The sequence below is a fragment of the Odontesthes bonariensis genome, chromosome 3 (genome assembly GCF_027942865.1).
Source record: "Odontesthes bonariensis isolate fOdoBon6 chromosome 3, fOdoBon6.hap1, whole genome shotgun sequence".
Lineage (NCBI taxonomy): Eukaryota > Metazoa > Chordata > Actinopteri > Atheriniformes > Atherinopsidae > Odontesthes > Odontesthes bonariensis.
The window spans coordinates 31,710,885-31,732,198 of NC_134508.1; the positions used below are offsets into that span (position 1 = coordinate 31,710,885).

The following is a 21,314-nucleotide window of genomic DNA, read 5'->3' on the forward strand; positions in this document are numbered from 1 at the left end:
CTGACTGGCGAGCAGTTTCCCAATGCCAGTGTAATAGATAAAGCTTGTATAGCACGAACATTTGGCGTGTGTGCATACACTCTTTTCACGGGAAAGCTTTGCTGGTTATCTGTTGTCTTTGACGCAGTTAAATTAAAGCTTAGTCGTCCTTTACAGATTTAGTTGGCATCAGACGTGAAAGCCTCATTTGTGGCAAAGCGAGCGGTACTATTTATATTTATCTGTGTGTTTGTTAAGGCAAAGGCAGAGGCGTAGCTGAGAAAGCAGAAAAACAGCAAGAATCTTTAACTTTGTTTATCGTGAGCTGAAGAGTTGGGAGTCTGTGAGAAGCGGAACAGCAACTCAACTCAACTTTGAGTGCTGACAAGAGGATTGGAGCAGGTCACTGAGCATGGCCGAAAGTTGTCAGAGGAGACACATTGAAGATTTCAAAAACAAACTGACAGTCTGGAGAGGAGTGGAGAGCAGAGCAAAGTATACAGCAGGGGGTTCCTGAGTTATGCATCTCAGGCGTGCAGTTGGAGAAGAGAGCGTCACACCCTGATGATGTACAGGAGACACACACGTAGGACATCAGAACAGGATGAAACACGAGGGAAGAGGATACAAGGAAAGACCCTAACCGGGGAGAGGTAAGATAAAAAGAAATAACTCATGTTTATATTCAAATACTTTGTGCTTATGAACATGAACCTAAAAAGGGAAAATACTTTGGTCTTTTTGAACTTGAGGCCAAAATGTGCAGTGAAATTCTGCTCAAACAAAATTTTCTTTAGATTGCTGCTTTTATTCATAATGCTCAAAGATTGCAAACCGAAACAAATCCCTTATTCAAGTCATGCAAACAGTGTAAATGCTGTCTGAACTGTTCCGAGTCCTCAGTTGTCTGCATGCGCCAAAGGTTCATTATCCTCAGACTAATGTGAGGAACTTTACTGTACGACAATGATTCAAGAAAGTAATAAACACATTCAATAGAAATGGGAAAAATCAGATTTATTTCTAAACTGGAACACATTATCTTTCCACCACATATTTTGGTAGCTTAGATTCTGGGACTCACCGACAGTTATGGATAGAAACATAAAAATAAACGTCTGTCAACCAAAAGGATCATTAAAAATATATGGATAATCTAAATAACAACATGGTATAACAAAAGAGAAAAATGGTACAAAAGAGGTATGAGGTACATTTAAGGGCGTACAATGTTTTTTGCCTCTTCAACAAGAATCAAATTTAGTGCATCGGAAGAGAGAAACTCTTGACTCCCTTTCATGTTTTAATAAGGCATGTGTGTGAAGTTTATCACAACTTACAATACGGAGACATTTACGGAGAACAATTTACTTTCTCCTCTGAAGGTTCGACAAAGACATGTAGGCAAATTAGCAAATGTTTCTGTTCCTTCGTATTTTCTTTGCTGATTTCACGTATAACCCTCCAGTCTCTTTGTTGCAATGAGAAAAATAACATTTACAGTATGAGCACATTCAATTAAAAGATAAAGCAAATCAAAAGGCTACCACAAAGCGTGTGCAACAGTCTTCAAGTGCTTCAGGTGTTGTCTTTCATTCTTTATTCATAAAAGGAAATACTGCAACACAGACTGAACTGCCTCTGAATGGGTCCAGCGGCTGTTCTTTTGCCGTTGTTGTTTTTTTTTTTGTCTTTTGTTTTTTTTTGCCATGCTCCTTTAATGTACAGAGATAATGTCAAATGATTTCTTTTTTTTTGTGGATGTATTCAATTTTTACAGATTTCTATCCTCCAGCTCAGCATCTCTTTGGTTTCCTCAGATTCTCCATTTTAGTCCCCTTTGCTTTATTTGATTGAAAAACTGTTAGTTTTTTTTTTTTTATTCTTACATTTTTTTCTTGACAAAGAGGTTTTAAGGATTTGGGCAAGACATTAAAATGAACAAGTGCTTCAAAAGTTGAGAAACCGTCCAGTCTTGGAGTTAAACAAGAAACAAAGGTACTGAAAGGATCACTTGCATTTGTCACAAACAGCAGATTTGGGAGGACAATTTTAACATCTCTGACAATGTCACTGATATTTTTTTTTTGTTGCATGATTGGAACCAATCAAAGGCAATGGGAGACTAATTCTGAGTTAAGTTGAAGTGAAGAAACTGGGTCTGCTCTAGAGAGTTGATGAAGGTGCTGCTGAGACCCGAGTCTTCTCTATGACTAAGATGTTTTCCTCTCCCACCGCCTCGTCTGTCCAGGGTTTAGGTTGCTTGGAGGGGTCGTGGGAAGGATCCTAAAGAGTCAGCCCTGACACAGCGGTCGCTCGTCAAGTCTCTGACTCGTGCCCTGCCAGTGGGACGATAAAGACGGTGATGTCATCGCCAGAGCCCAGTTTATCATTGGGTAGCCGCCAGCCGCGCTCTTTCAGAACACCTCGTGACCTCATCAGCAGGTCCTGCGCTGCCAAAGTGTATCTATGCAACACACAAAGAGGGAAGAGAGCATAAACAGTCATTACACTACTTAAGTGCACTCTATATTTAAAGGACAACCACAAAACTAAAAGACATACTCACATTCTGTAAACATATATGACACCTGACAAAAAAACTCACATTTAGCTAAAAGTACCAGTGAAACAATCTGAAATCACTCAAACAGTACATTTTTGCCATGCCAAGTTTTAAAGGGAAAATATTTCATCAGTGGTACTGCTTGCAGCTGAAAGGCACCTTAAACAGAAGTCTTCCAAATAAACACAAACGATATTCTTATCTAACGCGGTCTAATATTTATTGGTGTAAAATGTTATCACGGATGAAATAACTCAATACCCATGTGTCTCAGTAGCACTGGAAATTTGTAGTTCAATACATTATCTCAGTAAATGTAGATTCCATCACTGGTGATTATGCTGTTCGCCACTTTTTGAATGCAGATCAAATAACACTTTTTAGCCCTTTATGGAGCACTTGTGAGCAGTGTAAGCATTTAAAAATATCCTATAATGCTCTTTGACAAAAATTCATAAAATATTATGTCTCTTAAAGCTCATATATCTTGATATAATGCAATGTTATTGATTTATTAAATGTAATAATACAACTTATCCAAGAGATGATCAAACATATTACATGCAGAGTTTTGCAGTATACCATTCATCTGTCGCCACCTAGTGAACAAACCTGATACATAACACCACTGAAGTTACCACGGGGAGTCTGGTAGAAGAGTCAAAAAATGACCTATCAGATCTTCCTAAGCTCTTTTCCTTTACCTCATTGGAAGATATCAGGGGTTAAGAAAAGTATGAGAAATGTGCAAGTACTCAGGAAAAGGTGACCACGCTGCAATGAGAATCTGACCACACTTACATTAAACTGCGATGTGCTTTGGCTTTCCAGAACATGATCACACACGACAAACGACACTCAGACTGCGCAGACCTAACGTAAAGGACCATTTAGGAAACTGTGTACCTCATGGGATCAGAGGGGTCACAGCATGTTAAGAATGCTGACACAGCATCTGCCACTTCCTTGTCTGTTGTCACGTCCCACAGTCCATCTGTGCCCATGACCAAAACGTCGTCAGGACCATGTTTATGTTCATCCATGTTGTAAACCTTCACCTGTGATGGACAGACATATTAATGTTGTCAGTCAACATTTATTATGTACTTTGTACAAGAGGATTGCTCAAGATCCTAGAAGAAGTCCAGTTGCCCTTATTCAAGCTCTTATGCTTGTAAGAGGATTGGTAAATGTGAGCTAGGATGTAAGGAGCGTAACATCAATTTGATGGAGAAAAACTACACATGTTCAGTCACATTTTTAACACTGAGTTGGAGTCTCGTCTTTTAACAAACATATCATCAGATAAGTTCCAAACAGAAGAAACAGAAACCAGACGGTGATCCTGTGAGGCTGAGCCGAGATATGCTTGAACAGTAAGTGAGCAAAAAGCAGAATAAGTTCTATTTAACTCATTAAGTGTCGTAATAAAGCTCAAAATACTGAAAAAAAAAGCCAACTGGTATAAAAATTACTGCAAATGTGTATCATTGTGCATATTAATCTGTGTAGATAAAAAGTGAATGAACTGAAGATTCAAAATCTAGGATTATTACATGAAGAAATTCTGGCAGCATATAATCTTAACTCATATCTAAAATAACTCTGTAGGCACATGAATGCTAATCATTGCCATATTTTGGTTATAAGATCTGGTTTGAGTCAGAGATATTTAAGGTGAGACACAAAGTAAGAGTACGATAAGATATTAGTGTAATATTAAAAGAGTACGACTCATCTATAATTCTGAGAGTCGTGATGAGGATATCTAGAAAAAAATCACAAGTGTTACTGCTAAACTATTCATTTTGTGTCTTTTTTTTTTTTTTTTTTTAATTTCATGCATTGTACTTTCTTATCAAAACATGGCACAGACAATACACTCCCCAACAGAGGGCTGGTTTTCTGATGTGGTTAGCTGGTTGCAGCCTAAAGCTGCAGGTCTCACGTTGAAATGAGGAAGTGGCTGCAGAGGTTAACTCGTTTCCTTCCAGCTCCACACTGTTTTGACTGATTTTAATCGCATCTCTATTGATGGATTTCTCCTTTAAAATTCCTATCAAATCAAATTCATGTTAAAATGTTTGTTTGTATGAGATATTTAATCGGTATTAGGCTCAACAATGACATGAAAGTAGTCTGTAGAATGAAGTAGAACATTTTTTAATTAATTTCAGCACAGCTGATGGAGAATAGTGTGGGATGTTCACCCAGGTCATTGAAACTGACCAATCAGAACAGACTGGCTTTGTGGTAGGAGACCAACCTTCCTCCCCTTTTCCCATTTCCCTAATTGCACAGGCTCAATTCCTCCTCTCGACTCTTCTCCTCATGTCTTAGTTCCTCCCACCAGAGATGCGAGGTGACAGGTTTTTAATAAAAAGGAGATGTCGTTGCTTCAGGGCATCATTTTAAAGCAATGTCAACAAATTATGTGACACAACTGCATCATCAAACCACAATTTTGTTGTTGCCTTTGATTTATCTGTTTGTAGGGTGAGCATTTACTCTTAATTTAAGAGTACTTCATCTGAAACTTCCACAGAGGATACACCAGAGTATCACCGCTTATAGCTGCACTGGCAAGCCTCCTCTCTCTGATCCTCTCTCCTCCAGGTGCCTTCTGGGTCTTAGGACATCCTTCAGAATATTTGGCTGTGAACAGTTTCTGTGTCACAGGCAAGAGGATGAAGGCAAGAGGAGACGAGGAGGCTGAAATAAGACAGTGAGACGAGCCCTTTCTTCTTTCTTCTGGTTTTATAGGAAGCATGTAAATAGGTGTAAGTGTACAGCACTCACTCTTACTCGCTGTTTTATGGGAACTTTAACAGACAATTTCACTGAAATTTGCTGATAAAAGTTTTCTTTGCCCACATCAGGCACATAACTGGAGCGCAACAACAGCAGTATGTGCATGTGATGGAAAGACTGTTGTTTTCCATTAACATTACTGAAATGAAAGGGTCTTCCAGAAAGTGAAAGAAATAGAGCTTAAAAATCTGTAAAGTACCAACTTTACATCGATCAGGCCCAACATTAAAAGCACTGTCAGATAAAAATAAAACCTTACTGATCTTGTTGTTATGAAGCACTGTTGGAAAAGGTTGGGTTCCAGCATCCATGTGGATGTTACTTTGACATTTGCCACCCATCTAAACATAATTAAAGGTTGTTATATGACAGCTAGCAGAGTAAGAAGTCACTCTCCTTCTGTGTGTCTTTTGCTCTGAGCCTCTCTGTTGTGAAAACCAGGCCAGCCATCATGTCTGCTGGTCCCTTCCAACCAACTAAAAAAAAAAAAAGGAAATTTCAGATGTCTCTCCATCACAAAGCTACTTTCTTTGTCTAATAAGATTCCACTGATATGTACCTATGTATAAGTTCTAATACGTTTCCATGAAAAAGGACGGATAAGACTAGATTCAAAAGCCAAAGCTGGTGAAGGGCTCTGAGTTTGGCTCCAGGTGTGGTTTTGGTTCCGTTTGTTTAACCCTGCTCTCTAATGTGAAACTTAGTGGTCTCTTAAGGCTTATATTGCACCTTTAAAGAGAAGATGTCCCGTCGTGGACATTTTCTTTTTCTGATTGCAGAGGCTTTTTTTCTGACAAAAATGGCAGCATTATTAAAAAAAAAAAAAAAAATGGAAATTTTGGAGTAATTTTTACATTAAGTATCTGAGCTTGTAAATTCACAATTCGGAGCAGATTTTCAGGCCATACTGAATGATATCACTTTCTGAACCATGAGTATAAGGGAAGCTCAAAGCCAAACAGTAATTTGAATTTTTTCCCTAAATGCTCTAAAGCAGCAATGTTGAGGCGACTCTACTTTGAGGCGACACCGACTTTGCCTCCGACTCCTCACACTCACCTCAGGGACACATGAGAGGAAGGGCTTGATGTAGATGTTGGAGTTGTAAACCTTCAGGTCGTGATCTCCCAACCCGCGGGTCACTCCGATTGTTGCCATGACACGAGCCTATACACACCAACACACCCAAAGTTACAGCAAACACGCATGATATTGTAACTCAGGTTCCAGGATATGATTCAGTTCCTAGAAAATCCACTTATGAGGGATTATTAAGTGAAAGCCGTGTTCTCTCACAGAATAATGGAAATACTGAGGTCTCTTTTCTGATCTGACAAAAAAAAAAAAAAAAATTGAGATATGACAACTCTTTACAAATTAAAATGAGATTATCAAGATAATCTTCTTACACAGACTGAAACAAAGCATCCCGCAGCACTTCGTAAATATATTATCATTATATCAATCTCATATAGCCTCTTAGGAAAATAGGCTGTAATACAATAAAATATATTGACTTTTTTTCTGTTTCTTACCTTTTTCCCCTCTCCATATATTAGGGGGAATTTCAGATCATCTTCTACGATTGTCTTGTAAGCCCTGAAGCAATAAAACAGGTTTCAGATGTAAGGTACAGAGACTATTTGGAATACAGCTGACACAATTCATTCATTTGTATGTCAACACAATGCAAATTGCCAAAAGGTAAAAAAGATTTTTATCACACCGTTTCTATTGTATATCATTGTAACAGGATACCTTTAGATTTGAATTGTTTTTTGGGAACAAAAACCCAAAACAAGTAAATTCCTTACATAAGTTTGACTTCTGAGATTTTGATTGCTTTTCTCATGTATATGGTTCGTTATTGTCATTATAATAAAGATAGCTTACTGCTGCTCTAGTTTGCATAATTGTGTTTCAGCTTTTTTTTAAATCCTCCAGAGCCAAACTCCTCTGAACACATGTGAGACACCCTCATCCAAAAATAAAGGGCTGGAAATGTGATTAACAAGGTTTACCATCCAGTCATGGTGTGGTCCCTGTAGAGCATCTTTTTTCCCAGCTCGCTGTGCTGGATCCTACGAGGGAACTCAATGTGAGTGAACTCATTACCCAAGAGTTCTGGCCTCAGGAAGCCCTGGAGTGTCACACAAAATTGGATAGGTTACATCAAACCGGAGAATGAAAAGATTTGCTGGTCACGACTCAGTGTTTTTTCTAAAAGAGGCGATAGGATTGCATGTGTGACAGCAGGCCTTTAAGTGCAAATAACAGCTCCCGTTTTTAGCAGCCAACCCCACCCACACACGCTATGACTCAGAACTACACACAGCTGCTAAAGCAGGCGACAGTGAACATAAATTTATTTCAGTGTGAAACAGGACTTAATGTGTAACTGCTCATGTTTATTCTCTTCATTTTACAGACAGCTGTTAGCTCACAGTAAAGTATTCAGTAAGTTTGGTCGAACTAAAATGTATATGACGTGTGTAACAGGAGAGAGAAAGTGTACCAGATACTGTAACCGCTGTCTCTCAGACTCGGGTGTGAATTCATTAGTCATGGGAATGACTTCATTATTTCGTATGATTATGGCCCTGCAGAGAAACAAGAAGGAGAAATAGGAGCGGGAGGACACAACATGGGGCTGGTTAGCAAGAGAGTTGTGAAACAAAAAAAAAAAGGTTTAATATATATTGAAGCCTTAGTGGAACAAGTTATTGCAGTAAATAACATTCTTTTCACCTGCTATCTCCAGAATTGGCTACATAGAGCTTCCCCATTAAATTGATGGCAGCTAAGGCACAACAGCCACCAGAAATGGCATATGAAGCTTTCTCCTTTTCAATAAGATCATCCTGAAATGAGAGAAAAATCAAAGTAGCATCAAAAAGCTGCAAAATCTCCCTTTTACACTTTGGATCACCTTGTTGCTGAAAAGTGCTATATAAATAAATTTCACTTCACTTCACTTCACAACTCAATCTGCTCCTCATCAAAACTAATAGCACGTTATTTTCTTCCCACATATTCATTACCAATGCAATGCCAGCGAGCGTAATGATCGGATGCTTTGAAGCTAAATGGTGGGATGCTTGTTGGCAGTATCATATATACGAGACAGTGCAATTGCATCAGGGAAACATAATATCAAACTAATATTGTCAGGTTATTTGTCAGGAAGAAAGTTAGACTTGAAAGCATAGCTGTACACTGTTATGTTTTCACTCTGCTGGGATGCACAGCAGCAGATTTAGACATGCCAAATACTAACCACAGCATGCTAACACACTCATCAGAAATAATGTTTAGCAGGTATCAAACATCTTGGTTAACTGTGGCAATTGTTCATTTAAAATTTATATCTGAGGCTGAAGGAAATATTTTTACAGGTATTTGCTCTAAATATATTGATCTAATAACTGCATTAAAAGTGAAAGCAAGTAAGAGTTAGGAGATAACCAAAGTTATACAAATTAATTCTGTGAGGAACATTATCTGTACCTTTTTCAGTGGTTGTTAATACCATTTACTCATAACTGAATCTAAAACCTATGGTGACGCTACAGAAACAAATTAGGGGATCACCATCCTTAGGATTCAGAGTGATGAGCACAATGTTTTAATGGCAATTCATCCCAAATTTGTAAGGACATATTACTAAAAGTCAATTTTTTTCAACTCTGTAGTCACTCACTACAAATAAGTCAGAGGGTCAACAAAAGTGGCTGGCTTCATCCTCGAGGCTTCACAAACATCTCAGTGAATATAAAAATTTAATAGAGTGGTGAGTGACCAGCCAAGTTACTTGCATAAAGCGATATGGCCAAAAAAGTGTTGCGAGAAGGTGAAACAAAACATTGTCCTGCGTAGAACAGCCGTATTAGTGTCCCAAGTAATTTATGCGTATTTAAGTTAAAATCTTTTTCAAGATACAAAACACCCAGTACAGGTTGAAATATTCCAATTGCTGTTTTATTAGTTTTTCCACATGCATCGTTTGTTATCATCTGCTCACCATCTGTTTGAAGGCGGTCTCTATGACTCCCATTACCAGGCTCTCCAAGCTAACAACCTTCTCCATGTGAAAGCGCACTGAGGAGTCGCAGACAGCGTCGGGGTCTTCTGTTTCCTGTTGGGCCCCTTTCTTCGCCTCCGTCTGGTACGGGCTGCCGTTCTTGGCCAAGCAGATGGGAGGTGTGCTGCTGGGGTTCTCTAGGAGGTGGCAGATTTCCCCAAGTCGGTCTCTGATGACGCGGTGTAGAAGCTTGGAGGCCATGATGGCAGCACCAGAACCTGCATGTCCATCAAACACCCCCCAGAACTGGAGGGGGATTCCTGTGCCATCCTAAGATGGAACCAGAGGTATATAACATGTAAAGGATAAATCTGTTCAACAAAAAAGTTGATAATCAACATCCACAGTCTATCTTGATTGTAATTTTAAGGAAATTTCCTTACAAAAGCTTTACTTTCTATGTATTAGTGCCTTATTTGGAATCCCATAAGTCAAATATAATGTGATACGGCAGCTTTCAAATGCTACATCATGCACAAAACATAGAACTGATATAATACTAAAAAGCAAGTACTCTGCAATATCTAAATGGGATCTACTTGAGTCATGGAGAGACCAAGGAAAAAAATCCATATTACTGATTTCATTTGAGCGATGGGAAGGCGTTGCCACCTTTGTCTTTGTAGGCGTATTTACAAGCCGAGTTAGCCTGGCTCACTAATGAATTAACAGGCCCGAGACATCTGGTTACCCCACAGATACTACACTCGAGTGGGGGAAGGGTGCGGCGAAGGATGATGTCATTTATTTTCACTAAATGGAGGATGCCAATGTGTATGTGTGTGTGTGTGCATGCAGGTCTATCAGGAGGTGTGGAACCCAAACAGATATACAGGCGGGGAAACAGTATTAAAGCACTAGTCACTAAGATGAATAAGTCTGTGATTTAAATCTGTATTTTCTTACTAAATCCGCAAATATTTGTAGGTTCCCTGTTAAGATGAATTAATTTTCCTTTTTTCTTAAAAGGAAGACTTGAAAGTTTAGTGTTTAGTATAATTTTATTGCAGAACGAATAAAACAGATAAAACGAAAAGATGCAGCCCATTGGTAGAAATATACTGCATGCTCACCAGAACTCACTTACTGTGTCGGTCTGCATTTTTGAGCTGGGAAGGTAGAGCAGTTTTTACAAATTACAGCCTGATGGTTAAAAATAAAAAATAAAATAATCAAGCTAATGAGAGGGTGAACAAAAATACTTCATCAGGACTTTAAATGGTGCGTAGAGCCTAGAGAAAGTAATGCAGTCCTTAGTTTAAGGTATATTGAGCAAGTGCAACGTAGACTTGAGAGTCCACCAATACCACACAAGAAGAGTCCACTGATGGAAATCAGAAATGGCAGTTGTGAGGGAAACACAGTCACATTAGGATCATAACTCTTACTTTTTGATTCACAACTCTGAAAAATTGATTTTTGTCTGTCTGATGAAGCCGACTTTGCATGTGCCATGTCACTAGATAAGGTATGACATCTGGGGAGCAGCATGTAAATCAGTCGGTTGTAAAGTTAGCTTTTGTAGTCGTTAGTTAAGTCAATATAGAGCAGGAACGAAGTAACATGAAAACACAGCTACTCCTGTCTTCAGAAAAGACATGTAGGGGTACTTTTAGGTTTTTTAGGTCAAGTAGTAGGTAACACCACAAATGGCTGGTTTCACATAATCTGCCCTCAGAGCTGAAAAACCTTGAGAAAACACGTTAAAAGTCCACATTGCACCACATTACCCAACTACAGCGCAGTTAACAACAAAGATTAAGCTGAAGTGCTGTAGCTAAAACCATTTAGTCTCATCTATGAAGTTTTACAGGGACACAAAGGTAAAAGCCAACTGATTTGATTTGTTTATGAGTTTATTAATACAGTATTTGTATTCTAATCACATGATGTGACCTTTTTCCATACAAAAACTTCATAAAATCATTAACGTTACTTTTATTGAAGCCTAGTTCTGCTTTCTCTGCACACAGGGACTTGAATAGCTTCTGAGATAATTACTATTTTGTAACATCAACAGAATACATTTTGAATCCAACCGAAATCTTACCTGAAGAACTGGAGTAGAATCCTGTGATAGCTAGATATTCACGTCCAAAGTGTCAGCTACCTAACTATGCAGAGATAAGCATGAACAGTTCATATGCAGCGAGGCCGTTTTATAACAAGGATTCTTCATACCCCTCAGTGACATTCCCCTTAAAAATGTTCGGAGCTCAAAGTGTCAGGATGTCAGACTCAGAAACATCATCAGTGATTATTTACTGACAGCCTTACACCAGACATTTCATCCCTCATTGCCTTGTTTTGACGATATGAAATTTGCTCTTGGCTCACCCCGTTGTCCTCCAGCAGAGTGGAGTTCCTGTGTTTGCCACTTGGCCTCCTCACATACAGTTTCTCACAAGAGGCCTGGTCCTCGTTCAGCATGCTCTTCCCTGCATTGATCACCCTGATGGAGACAGACACGAGGGGGGAAAGGTGAGCCTAGAGTCTAATGACTAATAACACAACAGCAACCAGAAAAATGGAGTGCCTTTCAAACTGTGAGGTAAAAAAAAGTAGGGCAGGATGCAGTCATGTCCCAGAGGGAAGTTGCAGAAGGGATTAAGTGTTTTTATTATGACTGTGGAGGATAATAGCTTTGGAGTAATGCACCGTTTCATACTCAAGCAGCATCATCTGTCCTAGCGTGTGTTGCTGCAACATTTACGGAGATAACCAGTGCAGAGCAGTGCCGTTAGTATTGCCAAGGCTGTAGGAAAGTGTTTATTAAAATGGCAATACATTCTAACAACATTCAGTTGGATGCTGGAGTCTGTGAGTATGTCTCAAATGTTCGTGCTCAAATAATTACATCATACATTTAGTTTGGTAAAGCAAGAACTTCCGTAATCACAAGCTCTATAGATCAGATTAAACATTTTGAGTGCATTGCAGCACTCTTTACTTTCAGCTTCCATCCTCACTCTGAGAATTAGTAAGCACAGTCGTCATTTGAGTTACAATCCGTCACTAGCTAAGCTGATGGCTTATATCTCTGCACAGCTATACGGAGCAGTCATTTCAGACCAGTCATAAACTCCAGTTATTGATTTTTCTTGGCCACTTGTGGGCTATACAGACATGGGACCACTTTGTCATACAAACCCATTAACAAACAGTTCCCTAATTACAGAGCCAGCCAATACAAAGCAACTCTCTGTTCATGTCGAGTCCTGTTTCTGGCCTCTTGACAAATCCAAGTCCAATATTGAATCTTCCAACGTATCCTGGGGGGAAATACTTGACTCTTTAGCTGAGATGATTTGAAAGTTATTACATTTGAACATGGCATTATTATACACTGCAGTTTACTTTATTGCTAATATAAAAACATTGATTATAGCTCCTTTAACTTCAGCTCCAGTAAAGTTTAAAGAATATCCTTATTGGGTTTTTAATACTATTTCAATGAGAAAGCTGTCTGGAAGAGACCAGAAATTACATCCAAAACATATATACGTAACCCCTAAAAGTGTTTGTTTTGTGGTGACACATAGAGAAAAAAAAAAGAAATGGCATGGTCAAGCTGCCACAGAAGGCTGACTGGTAAAGACTGCTGTCTGGAGCTCATGTTAGTATAATATGTAACATTTTTAGTTTAAATTATAGATAAATCCCACATTCACTGGTTAATACAGCAAAATACCTATGAAGCAATACCGGTAATTAAGTCTTTAAGGTGGACCCCAAAATTTCTACCAAGCAGGTTTTGGAAATGTATCCACTACTGCTCGGGTCACTGTGGGAAAGAGTAACAGATTTAGAGATGAAAGTGCAAACTAAAACAATAGTGAAAATAAAAGAAGACGAACTCAATTGTCAATCGAAATGTGAAAAAATCTGAACTAAAACAAACATATTTCAGCTGACTGCGGCCATTCTAGAAATCGGATGCTCGCTGGTCAGAGGTCTTGATGCCAGAGTTACAAATACTACACAAGGTTGAACATGCAACGGCTGCCCAAATCTGGATTATAAAAAGCCCTTTCACTTTCCATTCAGCTGAGAGCAGTGGACAGGCACCGCAGTGTCCTGCACTGTGCTGAGGGCATTGGGACTAATGACAGAAGAATTTCGCATCACCTGATTGTCATCTACACTTTCTGCCGAGCTGAGGACATTTTCAGGTATTTGGACGCAAGACTGGAATGTGATCACAGCAAATCCACAAGAGATCCTTTTTTTGTCTCAGCCCTTACATATCACTTGCTTTTCTTTAACTTTAGTCTAGCTTAGTCAACAGCTTGGTCACTTTTTTCCTTTTCTTTTGACAAGGTGATGTGCTGTTTGTAAAGACTGGATACAGTCAGGCAGAACATTGTCCTGATGCTCTTAGGTTTGAAGAAAAGTTTGACCAAATACAGGCAACATGCTTTTTATGTGCTGTTATCACATGGAACTGTGCAGTAAACTGTTTATCAAAATGACCTGAGCAGAGACTGTGACATGAACTACCAGGCTTACAGAAACAAGAATCAGCGATTATCTTGTTTTGAAAGCAGTCACATGAGTCCAGTGAGCTATAATTGTACATAACTGTTTGCTGCGTGGGAGGATTTCATACTAAGAGGGGAGCTCAAGCACTCCAATAACGTGACTTAACTCTTTGACATAGCTATCTTTCAGTCATATGTTTTTACAGCCTGTGACTGGAAACCAAACTGGTGGTGTTTGGTGAAGCAGTCTTTCGCTCTTTAAACTCTCCTGCTGTATATTATGCAAGGAAAGTTGAAAAGAGGAAGTCGAGCGTTCCAGTGAATTCTCTTGTTGCGGCTGCTGGGCATTTTAACATCACGCAACTGATGAAATTGTGTCTCTGTAAACTACATACCTCGGACATAAAACAAGTTTGTGGAGTCCATCATAACCTCCCATTGAATAAAGGCTGTTTTAATGATGCAGAAACTGTTTCTGTGGTTTAGTCGGAGGCAGATCAGCAGTGCATGTAATCCAGTGAGTGGAAACACTTCTGTGATAATCCTCTCAGAGTTGCTGTCAATTTGAGATGTGGATGTAACCCCTGTAACAGGCCCCGTAACAGGCTTGTTTGTATTTTCCTGAAACCATTTAACTGTGTTAAAAACTGTGTCCCTGTTCCAACAGTTTGTCTTGTTATCATGCTAATTCTATATGTGGCAAACCTTCTCAGCTCCCTGCTGAATGAGGCTACTTCAGGTGGAAGTTGGCAAATTGACAAACACTGCAGGCCTGGTTACATAAAATCTTCTGCAGTCTCGCAGTAATGTCTTCATGAGGAACGTTAAAGAATTAGTCTCGTCATAGTCTGAATTCCTTTCCAGGGAGAGGAAGCTGTTTGGTACATGAAGAAATGAAAGCTGACAGACAAGACATGACAAAAACTAACACCTCAAGAGTCAAAACAGGCACTGAAGTAACTTGGGTATTGTTTAGAAAATAATACTGCTATTAAAATTAGAGCATGTTGCAACCTGTACAATCTCTGCAATCAGGACACAAAACAAAGGGTATTCAAAGAACAATCAGAATACGGAAAGGCTTAGTCATAGAATAGAATAGAAAAATAGAGTAATCATATGAGCAATAGGCTTTTTTTTTTCTCTCTCTATTAGTAGTTCAAATAAGTGGACATCAGCATTTTTAGCATTTCAGCTTGAAAAATGAATCAAAAGTTGCTGATTCTGTCCAGTTGCTTATTGAGTCAGTTTAAATGGAGTCCTCCCCAATTGACTTATGATGTTTGTCTTGCTGAAAAAAAAAAAATAAAATAAAATAAAGCAATAATTGTTAATCACATATTAAAGGACAGAAACTATTCCAAAGTTATAACATAAACAATTATCTATATATAAATATATATACACACTATCTATATATGTATCGTAAAAGTCTGCACTTTTACACAAAAGTTTTGTGCTCGAAACCAAAGGTTTTTTTCAAAATCCAAAAATAATCCTGAGAGCAAGGAAACGCATTTCCTTTTATGCTTCAGAGCCTTTGCTACCTTTCTGTCATGATCCCGTTCTGGATGCGCCCATCCATAGCAAAAAGCATTAAACGGGCTTTTGACAAAAGCTCTCTGAGCTAAGATTGACGTACGTCAGTCTGTTCTTCCCCTTTCTGAGAAAGCAATCGTGTGCATCTTTGGGTTGCAACACTGTGATAAGAACGGTCCACATGAGAATGTACAGATTGTCAGAGTGATCATTGTGATTCCAGGAATAGAAAACACACCATTAAATCCTCATTACCTCCAGAACGACGGAAAGACGTTAATTAAGTGCTATCAAAGAGGAGAAGTTACACAAAGTTTGAATGTGGGCCAGCAGGGTAGTTTCCAACTGGACAGCCTCCATCTACTGTCTAAACATAATTGTTCCTACTCATTGACACACAAGGGGAGCAAACAGCACCAAACAAAAGAAACAATGCTAGAAGATGGTGCAATGCATAAATCTTTCTCTGTGAAGGTTGAAATTTCAGCCAAATGGACCTGGAATGAACCTTAACAGCTACATTCTTATAGTTTGCACCTGTCAAGACACACAATTAAATTAACACTGGAGAAAACACCCATTTTGAATAAGGATTTGCATACATTTTGCATCATCGCAGTGCTTTACTAGGCGTCATTTGCTGACCTTTCAGTGCTATTCATTTCAAACTGCAGCTGAGTTGTGGTTGATCCCTCTGTAACAATCTAACACTAATGGCTTCAGCTTTTGGGGGATTTTTACACTCTGGATGATAAGAACACTAACAGTCGCTGTGTGAGAGCCCCACTTTATTATGTTGCGATACGAGCAGCACTGCTTACGCTTCGATTACAGTCTCAGAGACTTACATCAAGCGAACTTGCTGCAGAGTGCAGATTAATTTCACCGACGATGGTGCAAATTCCCACCGAATAATCTCACTTTTTGCACTAGGCCATCATCAGCTGGGACTTGACTCTTTTACTCCTCTGAATCACCCAACTCATCCCCTGTCCCCTGCAGACTTTCTGCATCAGTTAGATCTTTTTTATTGTTCCATCGTGGGTCAGGGAGGGGTGGAATGGCCCCCATATTGTGGACTGTAGCTTTTCATCCATTAGAACCCCCTCTGCCCCTGCCCTTCTGGGAGAGTGGAATGTCTGAAAGTGTTTTTATTCAGCTTGAATCCCCTGAACAGCACATTCTGCCCAGCAGAGGGAATGAAATGCACAAACAGCCGCACTGTTTCTACCAGTCAAAGTGCTGTTGGTGCAAATAAAACCACCAGCAGTAATGAGGATAAAAGAAAAGTTTTGCTTCGGATGTCTCCAGAGTGGATGGCCACTAAACCTCTCTGAGTTTATGAAAAAGACACGCATGTATCTTTAGCAAACACAATTAAAAACAACAACAACAATCCACAGACACGTTTATGGGTGAGCACACATTTCCTCCTTTCACTTTTGAATGGCTTTGGATGTGCATTTAAAGTGATCCGAGGTGAACTTGTATTCAAGGATTTTGAATGTCACATTTCATTACAGAAACTGCGTTGTCTAATAATTACAGCCCGCAGGCGCGCTGCCCCAGGCGGACCCAGCAGCTCAGGGGTGTGAACACCGAGGTAAAAAAGGCCAGAACTGGCCATCATCTGGCTGCTGCAGTGGATCGGAGCTTGCGGCAGCAACAAAAACACTTCACGCACCTCACACTCACGAGGCCTTTGCGAACACAATCGCGTCGCTATCATTGAATGATTTTCAAAACTCAGTCAATAATATGTCAATGAATGCCTTGACCCACTCACTCTGCGTATCCCGTCCCCCAGGGAAGCCTGGTGCCTCTCTTTAACGTGAGCACCGGCCGTGATGCGTGCTCGGTGGAGTACTGCAGGAGCTCCGGGGTAAGGTCCAAGAAATCCGGCCGACCGTAAGGGAAGCGCGGCGGCAAGCTGTCCGGTCCGCAGTTCTGGCCGCCGCCTGAATGGTGGTTGTGGTGGTGATGGTGTCCGTGCGGCATCATCCCTCCTACCAGGTTGGACATCGCGTTTTTAACTTTGCTGATCATCCTCGGTACCGACACTGGGCCAAAAGATCCGGGCGGAAAAATTAAACTGAATGCGATTTAACGGTAGAAAGGGAGGGGGGGGATCCAACAATTCATACAGCCACAGACGAGGATCATTTCAGGAAGCGATTGTTTTCCTCCTTGGCCCCATGTGACAGCCTTCAGAAAAGCAGACGCGATGTTTTCCTCATTCAAACAGAATAAAGCCGTAAGTGACGCTGCGCAGAGGCTGTAATCAGAGGCGGCTGCGTCTCATCTCAGGAGGCAGGGCTTCACAGGGGTGTGCAGCCAGCCGCGAAGGTCTCAAACACATCCCAAAACCTCTTAAAAAAAAAAGCAAACAAACAGCCACAACATATGGGCACATTTACTCACAGATAAAGCCAAGGCCAATGACAAAGAATATGATAGTTTATCATATTTTGTTAGGCATATTTTGACGTCTCAAACACATCTTATGAATACATATATAGCTCTATTTGTTCCTTCAGTTCACACAGAATGCCTTTCCCCCATTTTTAATTTATATTTATTTATTGGTGTTGGGCTGGATTTATTACAGATGGAAGAATGAAACCCCGTACTTCTGCCAATTGTTCTTGGGATTCTGCTTCATCTGTGCTTAAATCATTTTTTTTTGTACTTTATGAAGAGGGGATGAAGGAAACCAAGCAGTGAGCATTATCTCATTATTTAAAAAACCCTGCACTCACACATGGTGATGGCAGCATTATGAAATGGGGACGTTTATCTGTGACAGGGGCCGGGAAACTTGGCATGATAGAGGAGAAGATGGATCTAGAATAAGTTAGAGAAAGTCTGAGTGTAAACCTTTACGAGTGTTGAGGGTCAAAGACTTGTACGCTTGAAAGCTGTTAACTTGTAGAGGAGTACTGAATCCAGTAGAGGATCTCTGAGGAGACCAGAAAATGGCTGTGCCCTGATTCTCCCCATCCAACCATGCCAAAAGAAATAGGATAGGGAAAGGTGGGAAAGGTGTCCCTGGCTTGTAAGATCATTACCACGATGACCTTTTTTGGAAGTTTAGAGATTTCTGCAGATATTGGTCCTCAACTCCTCAGTGATGTAAATATAAATGTACACGTTGCTACCATCTCACCAGCAGGAGAACATCACCAGAACACCAGATTGAAAACTGTGAAATACAGAGAGAGATTTGCATTCCCTCGACAGACATAATCAGCATTCTGTTAACTCATTTGACAACAGTTTGAATGTTACAGACTTTCATATATATGTAAAAATCCTCTCCACTTTAAATGATGAGGGCAGTGTCTTACTGTCTGACAAATCATCTACTCTTCAATTGTAAATGATAACACTTACATTTACCCAAGAGCTACACACAGACACATTTGCATTTAAAATGGAGTTATAGTATACTTACATTCACTGCTTTTGGGAAAATGTGGAGCCAAAAGAGTCACATTTATTGAACAATTTCATTTTCAAATGAAGATATTAAGTTCAGTCAATTAAATTTTAGTCACACTAAGAATTGTAAAGGTCAAATATGCTTGGAAAGAGTTAGATACCAGCCTTATTCTTGAAAAAAAGTTTAGGAAATCCTTCAGTAGTCCTAATGAACACTGAAACAAGCTGTATCAATTTGCACTTCTCAAACCCACCATTAAAATATAAATAAATAAATAATTACATTTCCATCACAACATACGGTTTTAAAACCTTTTTACTAAACACACTCCAAAATGTTCTTCACCAATACTTTATGAGGAAATAGCAATTAAACAGGCACTGTAAATACTCCCAAAGTGTGCTGTGGGATAGTCCCAAAATCAAATTTTTACTAATTATCCATCATCAATGATCAAATAGAAAAACAAATGTGGAAGAAAAACATCTGGGGCAACAAAAAGAAAGAATTCTGTACTTTAAAGATTAAAGGCATGTGGCAAACTTAATATAATAAGAAATGGCTACGTGTATGAGTCCACCTTTTTCCTCATTCAGTGAATGGGGTTCTATATTGTGACTGCTCTTACTCTATGCTCTGTCATATCTTCTGATATTGGAAGAATTCAGCTGTAAATATTCAAACCAGAGAGCAGAAGCTAAGAAGAAGAGGAAGCTAAATTATACAAGATCATAAGAGATAAATGGTAAATGGACTGTGCTAATATACTGTTCTGGTTTTGTTGACTACTCAAAGCACTTAGTAGTATCTAATGGCGATGTATTTACTCTTTATTGCGTTCCACATTATGATGAATTCGCTGCCCGCTGATTGGCCATCTCCCGGCTCATTGGTTCGCTCCGTAATGGCCTTTGAGTCATGACCCCTTGCTTTTACCATTTTCTCCTCCCTACTGTAGCGTGTGCTATTTTCTCATCTAGATTGCTCTAGCTTCTCATTTATTTGGTTCTTCACAGCACATGCAAAAAACCTTTAAGTTATCAGGATTATTAATTTTTTTCCATTACTTTACATAGAAGACCAGTGCTTGTCTGTCTTTGCCTTTCTAAGACTATCGGCTGTGTCCTGTGGACTCAAATCCTGGGCCACAGCGTTGCTGGCTGATTTTGGTTACAATATGTATTAAAGCAACTTGAATTTTAGCAGAGGGGGACTTTACTTTTCCACAGAAAATAGGAGTGGCATTGTAGTGTCCATTGCTGGATATCTCTGTTTTTATTCCTCAGCAGTTGTATTTCTCACATGTTCGTTGGTTTGCAGTGAAGGCTGTTTGGGTTGACAGCTTATAAAAATGGGCTTTGAGCATCCTTTACTCAAATACACCAGTTAAACAGTGTGCAATTCCACCAAATTTTATGTCACAATAAAATAAGCACCATAGCTAAATAAGATTGAATTTTCTTTGTAAATATGCAAAGGTTCTCTGTAGAACGTTGCCCCCAAGTGGTGACAGTTGTTAACAAACCACAAAGTGCTTGTTTAAGTGAGGCGGTGCCTAAAGCCTGGCTTATACTGGACATATTGGTGATTTGATTCGCCAGCTGTGAGGTGAACAAGGCGTCGTTTAACACTTGTAAGTGATTGCGTTGCCTTCTCCATACTTTTTCGGCTTAATGTTGCATCTGTCCCAGCTGTTGTAGACCGTGGCCATTAGAAACCCTTATAATCAAGGATACAAATCTGGTGCAAAATGACTCCAAAGCTCACAGAGCACCTGCTGTGTGTGAGACTTTTAGGAGATGGTGCCCAGCGGTAAAGTGATAAGAGCAACAATAAACCAAGCTTAACAGGCAGTATGGCATTCATAAGATTTTTTTTTTTCAATCTGTGAGTCATAGAAAGCTACAATAATGGAAATTATATAGTATATCTCTTTAAATGATATTCAATAAAACTGGCTGCCATAAAAAGATGAATTTATCGAGCATTTATAGGCATTTCTAATTTCTGACATAATAACAGGCGTGGTTATGGTCAACAGTCGAATGTTACGCTGCAATTGATTAATTTAACTGAAGGAATGCCTTAATCAAATGCTAAAAGTATGAGTAAACCTGGAGTAAGACAAACACCAAATTTGAAAAAGGAGAGACCCCTGTCACCTGTAAAATGGTGCCTTAATGAGAAAGTGTTGCTAACAATCGTATTTCACCATATTCCTGGTACTAAAAATACCTCAACTTTATGAGGTTAGAAGAGAACACGCTGGAGTTTGGCTTGAGACAAGAGTTCTTGTCTGGATCCAACTTTTAAAGAAAAGCAGCACTAATGGTGCACGAGGAGTGGCCTGTGGCTGTGTTACATAAATGTTTGAGGTCACAGTCCATCTTTCAGCTGCTGAATGACTGAAGATCG

General features: G+C 39.5%; 1 protein-coding gene across 2 annotated transcripts; it reads right to left on the reverse strand.

The window, feature by feature from the left end:
- Positions 1–977: 977 nt before the first annotated feature.
- Positions 978–17,737, reverse strand: ppm1j (protein phosphatase, Mg2+/Mn2+ dependent, 1J). 2 transcript variants are annotated; one of them, XM_075461567.1, is made up of 10 exons: positions 17,244–17,735; positions 11,775–11,889; positions 9,378–9,707; positions 8,105–8,217; positions 7,872–7,956; positions 7,378–7,496; positions 6,892–6,955; positions 6,416–6,523; positions 3,452–3,603; positions 978–2,446 (listed from the first exon to the last, which is right to left on the reverse strand). In XM_075461567.1, exons 1-10 carry the CDS (start codon positions 17,501–17,503, stop codon positions 2,299–2,301), a joined length of 1,494 nt encoding a protein of 497 aa, XP_075317682.1. In that variant the 5' UTR covers positions 17,504–17,735; the 3' UTR covers positions 978–2,298. The 2 variants fall into 2 exon arrangements, with proteins under 2 accessions (XP_075317682.1, XP_075317683.1); XM_075461568.1 differs by lacking the exons at positions 978–2,446; positions 3,452–3,603 and adding an exon at positions 3,610–5,832 and having other exon boundaries at positions 17,244–17,737.
- Positions 17,738–21,314: the final 3,577 nt, after the last annotated feature.

Coding starts and splice junctions, on each gene's coding strand:
- ppm1j (XM_075461567.1), bottom strand. CDS start 17,503: ATGATCAGCAAAGTTAAAAACGCGATGTCCAACCTGGTAGGAGGGATG. Junction 8,218..9,377: donor AGACCGCCTTCAAACAGATG/GTGAGCAGATGA, acceptor CTCTCATTTCAG/GATGATCTTATTGAAAAGGA. Junction 6,956..7,377: donor GACCACACCATGACTGGATG/GTAAACCTTGTT, acceptor TTATTGCTTCAG/GGCTTACAAGACAATCGTAG.